The 21,009-nt window shown below is 32.5% G+C and overlaps 1 protein-coding gene across 3 annotated transcripts in view; it reads left to right on the forward strand.

Moving 5' to 3' along the window:
• Positions 1-21,009, forward strand: part of LOC118185639 (uncharacterized) — a 669,417-nt gene that overhangs the window by 635,152 nt on the left and 13,256 nt on the right. For all 3 annotated transcript variants that reach the window (XM_085813050.1, XM_085813052.1, XM_085813051.1), the window contains 2 exons: positions 12,296-12,373; positions 15,951-16,230. In XM_085813050.1, the coding sequence (XP_085669176.1) occupies positions 12,296-12,373; positions 15,951-16,230 (358 nt within the window). The remainder of the gene's footprint in view (positions 1-12,295; positions 12,374-15,950; positions 16,231-21,009) is intronic.

Consider the following 21,009-nt stretch of genomic DNA (forward strand, 5'->3'; position numbering starts at 1 on the left):
TAACCCGGAATCGCCAAGGTCTCAATTAGTCCAGATTACAGACTTTGTACTGTATACAAATTACACTATAAAACCCTCTAAAACATCCTTCTTTTTCCTTGTGTCATTTAAGCTTCAGATTAAAAATTCATTTTTTATTGCTTTAAAAAACTTAGTGTAGATTACTCCAACTTTTTTAAATAGACTCTTAATGGAGTTAATTGAAATTTCATTTTCTTGTAAAAGTTTAGTCAGAATTTCTTGCTGCTGCTGTTGCGTAGAAATAATATTGCGATATTTTTATTTTAAAAAAATTGATACTGTTTTATATATATATATATATATATATATATCAGGTCATAATTTCTAAAATCAGAGGTGCCGGAGCCCTGTAGAAGGCCATCAGAAAGAAAGGAAAAAAATAAATAAGTAAAATAACAAATACAGTCAAAAGTCTTTAATCCGGACTCGTCGGGACTTCGGCGACTCCGGATTATCGATTTTTCTGGATTATAGATCATCATTTTAAATCTGGTAAGATGGCATGCAGAAATTATAAAACTAAAAATATGAAACCGCAATTTATGAAATAAAGAACAATTATGATCTAAAGGGTATCAAAATTTACAAAAAAAAAGCTTAGTATTTATTTGTTTACTTTATTAAACATTTCTTTCAATGTAAGTTGTTTAAGTTGCTTTGTTTTATGTGATAATATATTCTCTTTAATTCTATAAACAGACATAATTTCTTGTTCAGTTACAAAGTTCCACTGTTCAAGTCCTATAATTGCTGTGTCGAGAATACCGACTAATTTGTCAATCGAAATTTTTTTCATTTTCAATAACCTCTGTTACTTTTTTCGCTATCGGAAGCGAATTATAATGACAAGGAATTGGATTTAAATCATATCAAAGACGGAGTACATCGAGATGAAATACTACATTTAGTAAGGAATTATAAGCCAAATAAAATAAAAACATCTGCCCTGAAGATAAGGATAGTGCTTGCAAATCAACTTCCAATTCATTGCCTGCCGCGGCGTTAAAGATAAACAAAGTTTAGATAAACGTTAAAGTTTAGATAAACAAAGGATATGCCTTTATCCATTTTTTGCAGCAATTCCACTTTTTGTTTAATGGACTTCGAAACATACTTTCGCTTTGTAGATCCTTTACATATTAGTAAATATATATCAGCAATTCTATTTGATATATTCGAAAGTTCAAGCTTACTTTTATAAAATTGCTCGAACAGTCTGCAAAAAATAATAAAAAATAATATCATTTAAAAATAAATTACATTCTTCGTGCGAGAGTCGCACGAGGCACTCGAGTCTGGTTTCAAAAATTGCCATTCACAAATACCTTAATGTTCATCTATTTAAATTATTTAAACTACAAGATTTTAATATTATTTAAAGCTGTTACAACCTCTTCCCCAACGGAGAGACTTTTACCGAAGGGGAAAGTTCTGTAAATTTCGAAAGTTTATAAGCTTGGCATGCTCAATTGCTTAAAGAGAAAAGATAACTTCTCTCATAAGTTTCCAAATTTTCAGGCCGAAAATTTTAAATTTTAAACAAATATTTTTACACCACATTTAAATAGAAAATGGACAGTGTTCAAATTAGTCTTCCTTTTTTTTTTTTGACGGCGCCTAGATCTCTTCCATGTTGGACCAGTTCCTCGGCTATAATTCACAGCAAAGCCTTTCCTCAGTTCATCTGTCCCTTTCAGATAATATTCAATTGTCATTTGTTTTCGACAATTGTTTTCTTCGTCTATTAGTAGCGGCTTTGATATTAAATCAAAAGCCGAAAGATGATGATAACGCTGCATTGCAAAATGATTCTCAATATTAATTTCTTTATCGTTTTTCAAATTTTCGTGAGCATCTTCCATGTTTAATTCTGGTTATTTAACTTCTTCTTCAAATACATCTCTGGATGCTTTATTTTCTTCCTTCATCGGTTCCAAGATCTGCTCTTCAGATATTTTTCTTTTCCTTTGAGCTCTAGTAGAAACGGCATTAAAATGGTATCACTAAGTTTACGTTCAAGTGATAAACTAATAAAATAAGGCAGTTCAGTGTTAACAAGAAGTAATAACCTGATATCACTAATATTACGTTCAATGATGAACTAATAAAATTAGGCAATTCAGTGTTAACATGAAGCAATAACCTGGTATCACTAATATTACGTTCAGTGATGAACTAATAAAGTAAGGCAATTCAATATCAACTGGAAGTAATAAATTGGTATTACTAATATTACGTTCAGTGATGAACTAATAGAATAAAGCAATTCAATATTAACAGGAATTAATAACCTAGTATCAGTAAAATTACTTTCCCTCATGAACTAATAAAATAAGACAGTTCAAAATTAACAGGAAATAATAATCTGGTATCACTAATATTACGTTCAGTGATGAACAAATAAAATAAAAATACGTACGATTATTCGATCTAGGTCGGTGCCTCCAAAATAATTAAGACTGTAATACTTCTTTGATGAAATGAAGCATCTCCAATGATGGAACACAGAAGAAAACTTTATTTAACACTCAAATGGTGACATACAAACAAAAAAAGAAAACATATTCTATCATTTAAAAATAAATTACATTCTTCGTGCAAGAGTCACACGAGGCACTCGAGTCTGGTTTCAAAAATTGCCATTCACAAATACCTTAATGTTCATCTATTTAAATTATTTAAACTACAAGATTTTAATATTATTTAAAGCTGTTACAGTACATTAGGCTTCTTAACAACCATCCTGATGATGTAAATTTTTGTTTTATATGTTCCATGTCAGTCTGATCATTTTTCTTATCGTTGTTAATTTTAGGCTTTTCAACTAAATAATTTTCATCTATTTTTATCTCTAGTGGATAAATACGCTGAATGGGCCTTATGAAAATCCCATTCTGAGTTTTTAGTGTAACTGTTTGAACTTTGCCATCCTGACCAGGAATTTTCTCTGTAGTTTTACCCCAAGGCCAATACAAGCATTCCCTAGTAAGACTATCTCCCCAATTTTAGGCAACCGAGTTACTTTATTTTGTGATTGTTTCATTATTAATTGCCCCAAATATTCTTTTTGGAAATGGTTCCTTAAATCTTACGGAAATTTTGCGCGGTATTTAATTCTTCTCAGAAAATATTGAAAGTCAATTTCATCTAAATCTGCTACATCTGAAGTAGAATTTTCAATTAAAAACATTGACAGAGGTAAAGGGATGGCTTCTTCAGAGCTCTCCAAAATATATGTTAAAGGTTGACAATTAATTACCGACTTACAATCGTAAATTAAGGTTTCTAATTCTTCATAAGATAGAACAGATTTTCCCAAAGAGCATCTTAAAAGTTCTTTAATCATGCGAACTAGCCATTCCCACCAACCTCCCCACCAGGAGGCTGTTGGTGGATTGAATTTTCATACTACAGTCAAAAGTCGTTAATCCGGACTCGTCGGGACTTCGGCGATTCCGGATTATCGATTTTTCCGGATTATAGATCATCAGTTTAAATCTGGTAAGATGGTGATGCTAAAGCAAAGTTTAAAGTTTAAAGATATTAAACATTTAGCAGTGGTAGCAATGAAAGCTCCCTGAGTTATGTTGTGCAGACATTGAAGACAATAAAAAATTTTGAACTTAACCAATTTATTAACAATATAATAAAAAAAATAAAAACACATAAAATAAATTTCAACAATATTAGAGTATTAGGCAGAACATAACATAATCATCATTCATCAAATATTTTTGCCTGTACTCCAAAACACTGGCATTCTATACAAACAAATTTCAAAAAAAAAAAAAAAAAAAAAATGAAAAAAGTCCTAAATAGTGACTATGCCGCATAAAAATAAAGCAGGCTACCCATTCCATAAGTCCATAATCAATGGTCAAGAAAACACCTGAAAAATTTAAATGTGAAACCACTTAAAAACCGGCCTAACGCCGTTTGCACTTAATTCCACCCTCCTTGAAGAAACAGGGACGCTGCCTACGGTAGTCACTCACAGGACAGCCCCCGGAACTGAAGAACTTCAATCTGGAACCATTATCTGGTAAACCGGAATCAAGGCATCTTTTGGAAGGGGCTGGAAACCGCTCACACACCAGCCGGTAAACCAGGAACTAGAAGGAATGAGCCAGAGCGACGCAAGATACTTATGGCAGAAGTAGGAATGACGTCATCTCACGGCAACCAATCAGCTATCGGCACGAATCGGCTTTTCAGATGACGTAACATTGTTTCGTTTTTGCATCTCAATTAGGTTGAGACAGTCCGTTTTCAATGCAAACAGTGGCAGCAAGAAAAATAAGTAGAAGTAACTACTATGTTATATTAAAAATAAAGACTAAACTAAATAAACATTTCAAGGAGGAGAGATGATGCATTAAAAAAAATTTAAAAATAAGCTATATTTTCCAACAGATGGCATGCAGAAATTACAAAATTAAAAATATGAAACCGTAATTTATGAAATAAAGAACAATTATGATCTAAAGGGTATCAAAATTTACAAAAAGAAAAAGCTTAATATTTATTTGTTTCCTTTATTAAACATTTCTTTCAATGTAAATTGCTTCGTTTCATGTGATAATACTTTCTCTTTAATTCTATTAAACAGACATAATTTCTCGTTTAGTTACAAAGTTCCGCTGTTCAAGTCCTATAATTGCTGTGTTGAGAATACCGACTAATTTGTCAATGGAAATGTTCAATGGAAACATTAGAAATTGTTCTAAAAGTCTGAAAAAAATAATAAGCCGGATCCAATTCGAAGATTAAGGAGCAACGCAATGTGCAACATTAACTGAATTAGATAATTTTAGCTTAGCTTATACCTCCGTTACGCATTAAACACGCATGTGCACAAACATATTCGCAGCCGTAAAGGTCTTACGCGCACTCTTAAACGTCTGTGCGCATGCGTGAACGCGACGCATGCACAGAAAGTTTGTAGCTTTGAGGTCCGGATTATAGATCATTCCGGATTATGGGTGTCCGAATTAACGACTTTTGACTGTATTATTTTTATTTTTGCCTCATTCTCTATTATGTCCCAGTTAAGTTTAGACATTTCATTATAAGTTCCTCGGAAGCTAGTCCCATTGTCAGAATAAATGGTTCGTGGTCTGCCACATCTGGCAATGAATCATCTTAAAACCAAAAGAAAAGATTCTGTTGATAACGAAGTCACCAGTTGTAGATGGATTGCCCTGTACACAGTGCATGTGAACAGTGCCATCCAAACCTTCTTACCGTCTTTAAAAAACAATGGGCCAGCTAAATCTATTCCCAAAATTTCAAATCCCTCTAATCTCCTACACGATCTTCAGGAAAAGCAGTCACTTCACAAGACATGGGTTTCGCTTTATATCGTTGACATATTACACACCCTTTTAACACATTACACACAGTTTTATGTTGTTTTAGTATCCAGTATCTTTCTCTTAAAATAGATTGAAGCATTTGAGTTCCAGCATGACAATGTCTCTTATAAACTGAATTAACAATGTAGTGAAGATACATTTACTCGGTAACAAAATTGGTGTTAAAAATTCAGAATTTTCTTTGCGTTCCAATATTCTAGTTTTAACTCTTAGAATTTTTTAATTGTCAATGAATACATCAAGTGGGTTAAGTGCTCCAATGTCAGGGAAATTTGAGCTTTGAACCAACCGAATCAAAACGTTTTTAGAATTTATGATTTCAGCAACAGTTAATTTAGATTCTTTACACAAATTTGAATTCTTCCTACAGTTAGAAATAAAACATAACACCCAGCCAGTTATATGAATCATTTTCTCATAATCAGAAACCTTTTTCTGCATACCAAGGAGTGGTATCCTCTGAAAAGTTAACATTAATAAGTTTTACCTTTCTTTTTTCCAAGTCAGCTTCATTCGGCTGACAAACAATATTGGTAAGCCAAAATTCAGGGCTTTCTCTTAGCCAGAGAGGTCCCTCATACCACTCCGCGTTAAGCACTTGTTTAGCAGAGCAACCCTGAGATAAAACATCTGCAGGGTTCATATTACTGGGCACATGGGCTCCATGATCCAGGTTTTGTCAACTTAGTAATTTCCTTAACACGATTGCTTACAAAGTTTGACCAATTACCAGGATTTCTAACCCACCATAATGCGACTGTGGGATCACACCATGAAGTTACGTTCATGTAAAAAACATTGAGCGCTTTACAAACATAATACAATAATTGGGATCCAATGCAACCAGACATGAATTCCAATCTAGGAACCATCAAATTCTTAATAGGAGCCACTCTAGCATTTTCTAGAGTGGCTCCTATTAAGATTATTAAGTGGCTCCTATTAAGATCCTATTAAGAGCTCCTATTAAGATCTAGAGTGGCTCCTATTAAGAGCGGATTTTACACTACATAAATCAACACTTCTCGTGAAAATACATCCTGCATAAGCATATTTGCAAGCATGGACAAATACATGCAATTCAGCTGTTGCAAAGGTTCCAATGAATCGGGGTATTGCTACATTTTTCAACAAAAGTATATCAGATAACCACACAAAAAATTTACTTACAAAATCACGAGGCAATACATTGTCTCAAAAAATTTGAACTTCCATGTTTCTTGTAACAAAAGTTTTGGAAGCAAAGTTATTGGTGTAAGTATTCTAATTGGATCAAAAATTGACTGTACAATAGACAAAATCAGGTTCTTAGTTACCTTAGTATCACAAGTTATCATATTTACATTTATATTACACCTTAATATATCACTGTCTAAATTCCACAATATTCCTAAAAGAGGTGTGTCCCCAGAATGCTTTGTAGTATATTTGGAAGCAACATTGCTCTCCCATCCCCGTAAATTAAATCTGCCTCTCGACATAAGACTTTTGGCCTTTGAATTAAATCCTCTTGTTCCTCAATATTGTAAACACCTGTGATACAGTTATCTACATAGAACAATTTTTTTAATTTGTCAGCCACATCTACAAAATCAGATGAACAATTATCCAAGAGATGTTTAATAGATGCACCTAGTAGATATGGGCTGCAGGAGACTCCAAAAACTACTTTGCAGTGCCTATACACTCTTTCTCCCTCATCATTTGGATAGAAAAATCGTAAGTAATCTCTATCCTTCGGAGGAATTCCTATATTAAATTAGGTCCTTTCAATAAACACATTCAAAGGTGATTTTCCCTTTTCACAAGAAGAAGCATCAAAAACAGGTTTTACCATAGAGGTTTCACTATTCATCTTAATAACCGGCCTGTGCGGTAAAAGATGGCATTTATTGTTTAGTTCCTTTTTCTGGAACACTTTCTATAATATTTAAATTTTCCCACTCTCTAAACACTTCTTGATATTCCTTCAAAGAATTATTTTCTTTTGCCCTCTTAATCATTTTTTGATGACATGTCAAAGCAATGCTTTTATTATCTGATAAATTGGTAGATTCGCATTTCCAGGGTAATTCTAATTCATATCTACCATCAGGCCGAATAGATAATTTATTCTGAAAAATCAATCTCATAGTCGTAATGAACATTTTTTCTTTTAATATTTTCTGCCGGATCGGAAATACCCAAAACTTCAAGCTCCCATAAAGATTTCAAAGAAGCATTATTTACATGAAGGGAAAGACTTATTAGGGCATTATCCCTAACAGATCATTTTCTTTACCCATAACCATCCAACCCAGTTTTGTTTTGACAGAGGGAAATTCTAAGTATTCATCAGTTAACAATTTATCAATGACATCTGTGCCTATCAATAAATCAATTTCACTTTCCTCGCAAAATGTGTCACTGACCTCAGTTTTTCTGCTCTTCAATTCCTCTATAATCTGAGTATCCTTAATTGTTGGAACAAATCCGCATATCTTTTTTTCTGAAAAAGCTTCAAAACAACACATAAAAGTGTTATCTAAACTGCTTATGTCACTAGCAAAAATAGAATGGGTTACAGTCACAGTTTCCCTCCTCCCAAATAAACAATGAATTACTTTCTCCTGTCGAATAGGATCAGCTTTCATTCGCTTCATAATTTTCTTCCCAATGTAGGATCGTTGGGATCCCAAATCCAAGAGAATCCTAATTTTTCTCTCTGGAACTTTAATTAGAACACATAAAGTTTGCAAATAAACTTTCTCGCTCCTACTATTATTAGAAAGGGATCCAACTTAGAGTCATTTTGTTTTACGGAACTAACATTCTGAGGACACATAAATTTTACATTATCACAACTGCAAATGGGACATTTAATATTGGTTGTGCATTGGTTTTTTTAAATTACCAATTCTTAAACATGAAAAACAAACACCTTTCTTTTGTACAATTTGCCTATTTTCATTTAAGCTCATAGTTTCAGGTTTAAAACACTTAGCACTCATATGAGGCTTACCACAGAATATACAAACATTTTGCTTACCTTTACTGGTTTCTTTTGTACTTACCAGCACGGCAGCTGTTGCTAAATCTGAATTACCTGAAATAACATTTTTATTAACACGCTTAACAGAATGAGTAAATCTTGATTGTGAACTAATCGAATCATTCCTTCCGATTCTACTTCATGCCTTAAAAACACATTAGTTTTTCAAGCATTCTTTCAGAACTCTTTTCCTGTCCTTGTTCAGAAGTTCGACTCTGCTCCCAGGCACATAGAATATTTTGAGGTAGGCACGACTCTACTAAAGGTCCCAAGAAATCAACAAACTTTTCCTTGGTGCATCCTAAGCTTTCCAGCTCTCGTAGTTTACTTTCTATACTATCGTAAAGTACTCCTAAGTACGATGCCCTTTTGCCTGTTGTAGCATTCTTCATTACAAGCCCAAGCAAATCTCTTACATAGATCTACACCAGAAGGTCTTCTCTACCAAATCTTTCTTTTAGCTGCTTGATAGCTTTGAGATAATTCGCGGTGGTAACAGGAGTTCAAAAGTTGAGCTGCCTTGGAGCCAAGTACTGCACTCTACACTAAGTACAAAAATTTATCTTCCGAAACAATATCCGCATCTTAATGAATTTTGGAGAACTAGCTTCAAAAGCCTAAAAATTCTCTTGCATCTCCAGAGAATTTTTTCAGTTCAAGTTTAGGAAGTTTGAACTTCCTGTTTTTATTTTCTTTAGGATCCGAAATTGAAACTAAAGCAATATCTGCAGTAACATTCATCGAATTCAACTGTCCAATTTTATTCTGAAGTTTCACCTTTAAAGCTATAAAGGAGTCTCTATATCCTTCAGCCGTATTAAATTCATTTTCAAAATCAGCTTCCTTGGTATGCTCTAAAACACTGCTTTGAGTACTGTCCAGGCGTTCAAATTTGCAATTAGTTGCCCCAACAACACTTGCAATCTCTCAGGATCCGTACAAGCAGGCAATTCTTCTTTCACAATCTTCGTAATTAACGTAAATGAAGTACATTCACTTTTATGTTTTGCCTTTAACAACTCCATTTTAACAAAATGCCTAAATCAAAACTACTCGAAATCATACAAACGTCCTGTCGCAGACACCAAACTTTTATGTTGAAACTAAATAACATTTACATAATCTGAGTTCAGAAAACAAAACATTTATTTTACATATTTTTAAAGAAATAATGTTCTGAAACAACATGTTTCATCTACACAATCAACCGACGCTCTCTTCGAAACATTATGCCATCAAACATGGCACACATCCAAAAGAACAAATCAAAGAATTACAGAAGCGTTGTTGCCACACAAGAAAAGAAATATAGTTACAATCTTCACACAATAATAAAACAAAACACACTTTTGAGAAATAAACAATAATATCAAAAATAGTAATAATAAAATTCTTATTTCAAAATAAACAATATTGTCTTCATTATGTAACAGATATATATACATATTTAGGCATGGCTTCAGAACTTTTGGCACCCTGGTGATCAGTACAATTGATACCCCATATAAAACATCAGCAATTCAAAGCAAAATATACTTTTACATAATAATTGCATGTAACAACTTAGCTAGTGCCTTCCCAAAATGGACTTCCCAGGCAGCTGCCTATGTCATCTTGTACTTCCAACCTGTCCTATATGTATACAAAGTCCATAATCCGGGCTCGTCAGGACTTCAGCCAGGCCCGGATCAAATAGGTGCGGGGCCCCCAATTGGATTTTTTTTTTTTTTTTTTTTTTGTGAGGGCCCTCTCTCCTCTTTGCGAGGTTCCTTTCAAATATCTTATACAAATGAATTTTTTCTTCTTTCAACAACTTCTGTTGCTCATTATCTATTGTTTGCTGAGCAGAAAGTCTTTTTTGAAGCTCTGTACTTTTTAACATAGCTACCAAATGATTTTTTGAATTTTCATGTGTTCTCTTTCTCGTTTCAGTGGATTCGACATCTAATGATAAAATCATAGGTTAGGTATCCATTCTTAATCACATCATATGATCAAAAGTCTTTAATCCGGACTCGTCAAGACTTCGGCGATTTTAGATTATCGGTTTTTCCGGATTATAGATCATCAATTTAAATCTCGTAAAATGGCATGCAGAAGTTATAAAATTAAAAATATGAAACCGTAATTTATGAAATAAAGAGCAATTATGATTTAAAGGGTATCAAAATTTACAAAAAAAAAGCGTAATAGTTATTTGTTTACTTTATTAAACATTTCTTTCAATGTGCGCATGCGTAAAGCATACATTACACATAGTCGAAATTAGAAAATTGCAAACAGAAAACTATTTGATGTGTATTCGTGATATTTATAATGACGAGGAATTTGATTTAAATCATATCAAAGACGGAGTACATCGAGATGAAATACTGAATAACGCAATCTGCAACATTAACTGAAATACATAATTTTAGCGTAGCGTTTTACATTAAACGCACATGCGTAAGCGTATTCTGCGCATGTGTGAAGGTTATAGATCATTCCGGATTATGGACATCCGGATTAAAGACTTTTGACTGTATACTTAAATTTTTAATTAAAAAAAATAATTGTTTGTTAATAAAGATTATTTAATATAATTAGCATTTACTTTATTCAACAAATAGTAATTGTAGCCACAAAATATGACTCTAATAATTATAAACGATTAGAAGAATAGCAAACTACAAATGCAAGAAATAATTGGCATTTGATATTAGCTATACATCCGCCACTGGCTGGTACGGTTGCACAACTAGTTGCGCATGCATATACCTGCATAGTAGTTTACGTACGTAAACTAGTTCATGTATGTAGTGCAAAATCTCTCTAATATAGTACTATCACGATTAAATTCAATACATTTGACATGAACTTTTACGGGTATCGATTTTCTATAAAGTATATATTATCTATAAAGTATATATTATCTAATAATAAACACATTAACAAATCTCATCCTGCAATGTGAACTTAAAATAAATATATTTTTAATTATTTGAATAATTTATAATTTATCCATTATCGTCAAAAGCCATTTGCTTTAAATTTGGAAATTTTTTTGTTCATTTTGATGGTAACGTTGGAATTGATTGGGCCCAATCGTCCTTTATCCGGCCCTGACTTCAGCGATTCCAGATTATAGATCGTCAATTTAAATCTGCATGCAGATCTGGCATGTAAGATGGCATGCAGAAATTATACATAAAAAAATATGAAACCGAAATTTATGAAATAAAGATCAATTATGATCGAAAGGGTATCAAAATTTACAAAAAAAAAAAAAAAAAAAAAACCGCTTAATATTTATTTGTTTACTTTATTAAACATTTCTTTCAATGTAAGCTGTTCAAGTTGCTTCGTTTTTTGTGCTAATACTTTTTCTTTAATTCTATAAACAGACATAATTTCTTGTTCAGTTACAAAATTCCACTGTTCAAGTCCTGTAATTGCTGTGTCGAGAATAGCGGCTAACTTGTCAATCGAAATTTTTTCGTTTTCAATAATGTTCTCTGTTACTTTTTTCACTATCGGAAGCGCACATGGGTAAACGCTTATGCACATGCATAGCAGATGCCTTCATCAAACACACATGCGTAAACGCTTTATGCACATGCATAAGTTTGTGGCTTTGAGGTCTGGATTATAGATTATTCCCAATAATAGACGTCCGGATTACAGACTTTGTACTGTTGCTTTTATAAATTTCTGAAAATTCAGTCGAAATATAATTTTGAATTACTTTTTGTATAAAATAATAAAATAAATGCAAATATTTTTCTTGAAGAAAATAAATACCTATTATATACTGATCTATAAAAGTGTTATAAATATATGATGAATGAATTAATTGATTTTTCAATTTTTATATGTTTTATAATTTCAGGCATAACCCCATTTGCCCGTCCAAATTATCCAGGCATAGGTATACCAGGAAATAGCTTTGGTGGGCTTGGAAGCTTAGGTAATTATTTTGTAACAAATGAACAAATTTATAAAAGAATTAAATGCTATTATAATATAAAAATTTTCAAATTAATTATTGATGATATACATGACTTTCTGGCATAAAAAAGAATGATTGCTTTGAATTTTATCTGAATGTAGAATGAATGTTTTTAATTTACTAGTGTTGATCGATTTCAATATTTTGCAAATAATATTTAATGGAATACAGATCAATGTTAGTATTGTTTAAATGTGCAAAGTAATTTAATATCTTATAAATGCAGGTGACAAGACATTTAATGCTAAAACTATATTTCTGAGTTGAAGATAGTTTTACATTTAACTAAGTACCATGCTTGTTATTTCAAAGACCTTTAACTGATTGCTTAATGTTCCGTAATTTATTACCTAGTGAAAGACAGATCAGTGTGAAACAATTATTTTCATATTATTGAAGACTTAAAATTCTGTTATTAATGTTTTTTGATATTTAACCTATGATAACTAAAAATGTAATATAAAATCATTTTTGCTATATAGTGGACATAAATCTATTTATTATTTATCAAATTCCTGGCAATTGACCATCAGGTCATTAGGCATTGGGCTCTTCAATACTTCCTTACAATACAGTCCAAACTCTTAAGTGCAGAGCACACGTCCAGATAAGCAGTGTCAATGACTTGTCCAGAATCACACAAAGCACATGAGGGTGAAGCAGATTAAAACGAAACAAATGAGTACCAGTCATGTCTAGTCAATAGTCGAAAACTCAGCTACAGTAGTAGCATGAGGAGAGTCTGAGACAGTTGGCTTTTAATAGCACCCTCCATGACTATTTTCAGTAGCACTAAGAGCAGCATTATAGAAGGATTTTTTATAAATCCGATTTATTTCAGTTTAGCAGAGTGAAGAGATAGATCTCTGGAAGGCTTTGGAGAACATCCATACCCCCCCTTTTTTTTTTTGCCAAAAGGTCCACCATCTCATTTCCCCAAAGGCCACAATGTGATGATACCCTCTGGAAAGCAACCTTTGTCTGAATTCTGCTCAACAGCTCCCTGCAGCTCTGGACACAAGGACTTTGCACTTTGCTAGGTTACTTTCTAAGGCCTGAAGAACAGAATTTGAGTCCGAGCCTTATCAAAAAGGAAAGAGACGGGCAGAAAGCTGTTGAAGGGCTAAATGGATGGCCTCGACTTCACCATCAAAATGGGTTGTATGGGAGCCAACATGTAGGTAAAAGGAAAACAGATTACAGAAGATGCCAGCACCAGTGCCCTGGGTAAAATCCAAAAAGGAACCATCAGTGTAGGCATCAGTGGCGCGAAAAGCAGTTGTGCATAGGTTGTTTTTCCTCGCATTCAAAGTCAAATCCAATCTGGCATCAAGAACCATAAATTCCAGTGGATTTATATGAGTTAACAATTCATAGGCCTTGTTGTTAATAACATTATATTGAGTGTTCTCCTAGACACATTGAATGAAGTCCTTCTGAGTCTTTACGTACTCTGTTAAAATTGTATTCACACCAAAAAGAAATGTTTGGGAGTCTATTATAAAGGATAGCTGCATTCCTCCGAACCAGGTTAGTCATTTGCTGTAGGTCACAAAGCAAATGTATAGCAAATACGGGAGTAGTTTTAACACCTCCAGTGATCAAGTGTAAAACCTGGTTTTGGAAAGTATCAAGCATACCCAAGACTCTATCCAAGGCAGAGAGCAGCACTTCATTGCTACAATTTAAAACCGGCTGGACATAAGTCTTATAAATGGTGTTAAGGGTAGCTCTGCCACATCCCCATTTAACACCAGCTAGTCCCTTAAGAGTAGTGAGTCTCTCCCTGGCTTTTGAGATGACGTATTCAACATGCATAGTCCATTTCAATTTGTTATCAAAGATGCAACCCATCATTGAAACATCATTATGCTGCAAGGGAAAACCTCTATAAACAAGATCAGAAGTGAAAAGATGTGTATTTAAAGTAAAATACTGACTAGTAGTTTTCCCCAAGTTTATAGTCATATTATTCTCCAAACTTCAGCTCTCCAACCTCTCAAAAGAGTTATTCAGGACAGTATTTTGGACATAAATATTTATATTAATGTTTATGGGAAAACCTGTGAAACAAATTAAGATCATAATCACCATCTTTAATGTTTGTTGCCTGAAAAGTACTTAAAAGTAACTGTAAAATTTGCTGGAAAAAGTCTGTAATAAATTTAACTGAGTTATTATTGATGATTAGTTATACAAGCAGATCTTGAGTTTGCAAATCTTGAGTTCTGATTCATAGATAATACACAAAGCAATGAATTTACTTGTATGATGTTAATTATGGAGCTATCTGAATAGATGTATGATAATTGTGTAAAAATTTTCTTTCAAGTACATAAAAGCATGTTTTCAGAAATGATCTAATTTTTAGACAAGGATAATCATATGTTGTATTACTTTTATATTAATTTTAATGATCCACATTAATGTAAACCTGTAAGGTATTTTCTCCCTCCTTTCCACTTGCCTCCTGTGATTGGAAGCATACTTCAATGCATATTAAGAGGTCTAGGGTTCAAGTCCCAATGAGGGCACTGCACATTTTTATATCTTCAGCATGAAAATTCCTAAGGACTGTATGAATGGCACCTGAATCCTCATGGTGGTGATGATTTTATGCATGCCTTCATGGTTCAACAGTAGCACATTTGGCTATGAGGCTCGAGAGGTCCGAGTTCGAGTTTTAATGAGAACATTGCTTTTTTTTTTTTTTTTTTGGTGTGTGTGTGTCTTTCCTGCTTTAAAATAACCTAATAGCTTTGCAGTTGTAAAAACACAGCCTTTCAGTTATATTAAATGTTTACAATAATAAGAATTAACTTTTTTTTAAAAAAAAAGTAAGGTCATTGATATTGTTTTGTTCCGCGATTCCTTTAGAAAAATCTGATCGGTTTACACTAACCAGTACAGTATGAAATATGGGACTGGAAGTATGACATATTAGTGATAGGAATAAAAAATTAATTAGGCCAATTATTTATGCCATTTGAAAAAATACTAATAAGCAGCCACTTTAACAGAAAATTATAACTGTCAGAAATATATAAATTCTAATAAGCATTTATATATTTCTGACACAATAAATTAAAATAAAAAAATATTATTTTAAATTATTAAATAAAAAAATATGAATCATTAAACTGCTCAGATTTAATCTAATGTCATATTTTTAATGAAGCAAAAATTACTTGTATTTCTCCATGGCTGAAATTCAGAGCCATTTATATTATTAAGATGCAGTCACATACTTAATATATGATGCTTTCATATTTTACCCATGGAACTACTATTAAGAGCACTAACTAGACTTAGGAAAAATATCTTTGACAGCTTTGTAAAAGAGTATGGATAACATGTTTATACTACTGTAAAAAAAGAGAGAGAGAATTTTTTATCTTCATATTCTTGTTTTGACAACTGATGCAATGCTATAAATGTAGTTCAAATTCTGTTCAACTTTATCATACAATATTTGTTGTTATACTTCAGTTAGTCATAGATCTTTTTATGAACTTCAATGTTTATTTCATTGCAGCTAGCTTGACTGGAGCAGGGATGTTATCAAGCAGAGATTTAGGACCTGGATATCTAGGAATGAGTCAAGATCCTTGGAGCCGCCTTCACAGAACTCCACCAAATTTTCCTTCGCCTTCTGCTATGAACCCTTCATCTTGGGGTGGTTTAAAAGCTGAAGCAGAAAGGGATCGTGTACAGAGGAGAGAAGACCAGGAACGAGAGAAAGAGAAAGAAAAACAGAAGAAAGCAGATGCTGAAAAAAGAGAGAAAGAAAGTGAGAAATCTAAAGAAATAATGAGGTAATAATTTCAATTTTCAAATGGATTATTGTCACTAGATAATAGATCTAAATTTAGAGACATTAGGATAATCCTAAAGATAACCACTTAACAAAATCCACAAATAAATTATCCATTTTTTTTTATGCATGTCCATTTTATATACGTGTTGAATAAAATATATGCAAAGAAAAATGCAGATTTCATATTGAAAGAGACTTAGATATGCAGGTTTTAATAAAACAGCATATTTTAAATTTCTCTACATAAACAGCATGTTTTATATTTCTCTACATTTTCTACTAATTAAAGTTTATGTATTTAAAAAATAGTGTGTCCCGTAAATGTTGCGACAAATTTCTGAAGGAGGTAATGTACATCATACGGATTAAGAATTGCAATTGGAACCCATGCACAGGAACGTCATTGTATGCCACCAGGGGGTACTATACAGGAGAGTGTTTCCCAGAACATATCATTATAACAAGTGAGGATTGCCTCATTCGAGCAGTAGGTATGATACAAAGAGCATGGAATGATATATGAACCAGGAACTTACCAGACATGCACTAGTGTATGGAATAGCTGAAGGTAGTGAGCAAACCGCTGCATGTATTTATTGGGAATGCTTCTCCGACAGGCATCAACCATACCACAGTTTGTTTGCATTTCTGTATCAAATTTTGTCTGACTATGGGTCATTACTCATTTTAGACTGGATGTTCCTAGCCATTTGTATGGATCATTCCTGCATCAATGACTTGGGCATGGTGGACCAGTTTCCTGGGCCCCATGCTTGCCGGATTTATCGAGCCTTGATTTCTTTTTGTGGGAAGGCATCAAAAGTGATGTGTATCATGATCCTGTTGTGTCTGAAATGGATCTCGTGGCAAGACTCACTTGTGCATATGCTCCCGGTGTGTTTGAACATGTCTGGCAATAAATGGTCCATCTTTGTCAGGCATGTTTGGCCTCTGATGGTGCAGACTTCTAACATCTATTGTAACATTCAAACTATCATACACCATTTGTATTCATGTCCAATAAATGCTTCAAATTAATCACTCTTGTTTCTTTTCCCATCTTCTACCTCTACTACCACTTACCCCAGACATTTCTGGGCATGGGTTCCTATGCAATTCTTAATCCCTATAATGTGCCCTACCTCCCCCAGAAGTTTGTTGCAACATTTACGGGACACCCTGTATATTCCCAATTGACATTATTCTTAAAATCCTTGAAACTATATTTTGAGTAGAATTCAATAAAGGAAAAAATATTACCAATAAAAGATTTTGTTTTCATGGCACTGACAGTATTCTGTCAGTTTTCAAGTGAAGGTCATTGTTATTTTAGGTTTTCAGATTTTAGATCTAGCATTCATGTTCCACTCAGTTTTGTATATACATTTGCAAATTGTAATCTTTAACATAATCTTATGGATATAAAGAACTTATATTGTTTTAAAATATATTTGAAAATTGTGTAAGCTGTAATGATATTATGAATTAAAAGTTATGGAGTTAATAAAAGAATAATTATGAATATGTGAAATGCAAAATATATTACATAATTTTCATAATTGATCTTCCTTTTGAATCTAATTGGTCTTCTTTTTGATCTTCTGAGTAAGTCAGTAATGAAAGATAATAGGTATAGAATGCTGTGAATTTAGAAAGTAGTTAATCAAAAAAGAACAGGAATGAAAACAAAGTATCCAAATCATACGAAACAATTGTTTGCATGTGAGTGATTACATAATATTCACTTCTTAAGAATATTTTGAAGAATTTTTTAAAAAAAGGGGAGGAAGAAGGAAATAATTTTTTTGAGTTCTTTCAGTTTCATCACTGGAATCTGAAAATTCCATTTCTGGATTCAAATTATAGTTCTTTTTTTTTTTTTAATACTTATGTTGAAACAACATCTTTACATTTCCCCATCCAATGTGTTGTGTGAGTGAGGAGTATAAACATAATCTTGTTGTTTAAATCATACTTCACTTCTTTTTCCCTTTGTTCAAAAAATTTTAGTATGATGTTTTGTTTTTGATTAAGAGTTGTGTAACTAATGTTTATCAGGAACAAGCGAGTTTTATTTTTATAGTAATTTTTTAGATGCACCCCAGAGAAAGTATACTAGAAAAATATTAGAGACTTGTTTATTGAATGAAATGATTTTGTGACCGGACTCATCAGGACTTCGGCGATTCTGGATTATCGGTTTTTTTGGATTATAGATCATCAATTTAAATCTCGTAAAATGGCATGCAGAAATTATAAAATTAAAAATATGAAACCGTAATTTATGAAATAAAGAGCAATTATGATTTAAAGGGTATCAAAATTTACAAAAAAAAGCGTAATAGTTATTTGTTTACTTTATTAAACATTTCTTTCAATGTGCGCATGCGTAAAGCATACATTACGCATAGTCGAAATTAGAAAATTGCAAACGGAAAACTATTTGATGTGTATTCGTGATATTTATAATGACAAGGAATTTGATTTAAATCATATCAAAGACGGAGTACATCGAGATGAAATACTGCATTTAGTAAGGAATTATAAGCCAAATAAAATAAAAACATCTGCTCTGAAGATAAGGATAGTGCTGACAGATCAACTTCCAGTTCATTGTGCGCAGCAACGTTCCTCCCCCTCCCCCGCAAAGCAGCGTGAAATTGATAAACAGATTTTGGAATGGTTAGCGAAACAAAGGATATGCCTTTATCCATTTTTTGCAGCAATTTCACTTTTTGTGTGATGGACATCGAAACATGCTATCGCTTTGTAGATCCTTTGGCAGCTCCAGAATCGGAAATTCTTTTTTGACATAATCAAAAGTTAAAGCTTACTTATATAAAATTGCTCTAACAGTCTGCAAAAAATAATAAGCCGAATCCAATTAGAAGATTAAGAAACAATCTGCAACATTAACTGAGATAATTAGATAATTTTAGCTTAGCTTATACCGACCATTATACATTAAACGCGCATGCGTAAATGTATTATGGGCATGCATAAAGGTATTCTGCGTTTATGCATGCGCAGAAAGTTTGTAGCTTTGAGGTCCGGATTATAGATCATTCCGCATTATGGACGTCTGGATTAAAGACATTTGACTGTTTATTGTTGACCTACCATAAATATTGGCAGATATCTCACAAAACTTGCACCAGTCCTTCAGGCAGACGTTTGAAGGAACAGAAATCTCGCTATTTAGTTATATAATGAACATATTTAAGTTATGGATGGAACATATTGAACCTTTAATTGCATGTTACACAACCAGCGTTTATCCGTTGTGGCATAAGTCACTCTTTCCTTGATGTTTTCTTGATCCTGTTATTTTGAAAATACTCTACCGCATGCTGTTCTGTTGAAGACAAATTCAAAATTTTAATCTTTTTTTTTTTTTTTTCAAAATGCAACTGAAAACAGATAAACGGCAGTTAACTAGTATAATTTTTTGCAAAAATAAAACTGGCTTATTGAGATTTAATGGGGTTTACATAAATAGAAAGTGTAACATCGTGATTATCTATTATTGCTTCTAAATCACACTTTTCGGCGCCAGTCTTTGTTTGATTAGAATTTTGCTTAAATTTTATATAAAAAGAAAGGAAATATTATAAAATTGAAAAATATTCCAGTTAGTTGAATGCTAAATAGGCAGCCTGGACTTTTTCTGTATATTTTATTATAAATGCCTGTTTATGGTAAAATTTATTTTAAGACAGTATAATTTAATAAAAAGCATTGTATTAAGTAAAGCAGAATATTTAGTATTAATACTGTAATGTACAACATTTTTCATAAAACAGAACAAAATTTTTTTACTTCTTTGTACTGTTTGCTCATAAGTCTGATAGTGGCATCTGTTAATTTTAGCACAATTACAGAGTTAAATTTTAATATTTTTTATTTTTACATTTGTGACTGGTTTATGAATGAACATTTAAAACAAGTCATGGGTTAGTAATTATGCTCCCCTTTTTTCATCGGAAGTAATGATTTCTACCAGAATGAAATTAAAAAATTCTAATACAGTCAAAAGTCGTTAATCCGGACTCGTCGGGACCTCGGCGATTCCGGATTTTCGATTTTTCCGGATTATAGATCATCAGTTTAAATCTCGTAAGATGGCATGCAGAAATTCTAAAATTAAAAATATGAAACCGTAATTTATGAAATAAACAACAATTATGATCTAAAGGGTATCAAAATTTACAAAAAAAAAAAAAAAAACAAAAAAAAAAAACTTAATATTTATTTGTTTACTTTATTAAACATTTCTTTCAATGTAAGTTGTTTAAGTTGCTTCGTTTTATGTGATAATACTTTCTCTTTAATTCTATAAACAGACATAATTTCTTGTTCAGTTACAAAGTTCCACTGTTCAGGTCCCATTAATTGCTGTGCCAAGAATACCGACTAACTTGTCAATAGAAATTTTTTCGTTTTCACTAACCTCTCTGTCACATTCTTCATGTCTTTATCCATTTTTTGCAGCAATTCCACTTTTTGTTTGTTGGACATCGAAACATACTTTCGTTTTGTAGATCCTTTGGAAGTTCCAGCATCAGAAATTCTATTTGACATAATCGAAAGTTCAAGTTTACTTTTATAAAATTGCTCTTGCAGTCTGCAAAAAAATAATAAGCGGGATCCAATTCGAAGATTAAGGAACAACGCAATCATTAACATTAAGTGAAATAGATAATTAGATAAGTTTAGCTTACACCGTCCGTTATACATTAAACGCACAGGCGAAAACATATTCTGCACTTGCACACAC

The sequence above is a fragment of the Stegodyphus dumicola genome, chromosome 3 (genome assembly GCF_044657685.1).
Source record: "Stegodyphus dumicola isolate Sdum_Otavi_A_Nest chromosome 3, ASM4465768v1".
NCBI classification, from domain to species: domain Eukaryota; kingdom Metazoa; phylum Arthropoda; class Arachnida; order Araneae; family Eresidae; genus Stegodyphus; species Stegodyphus dumicola.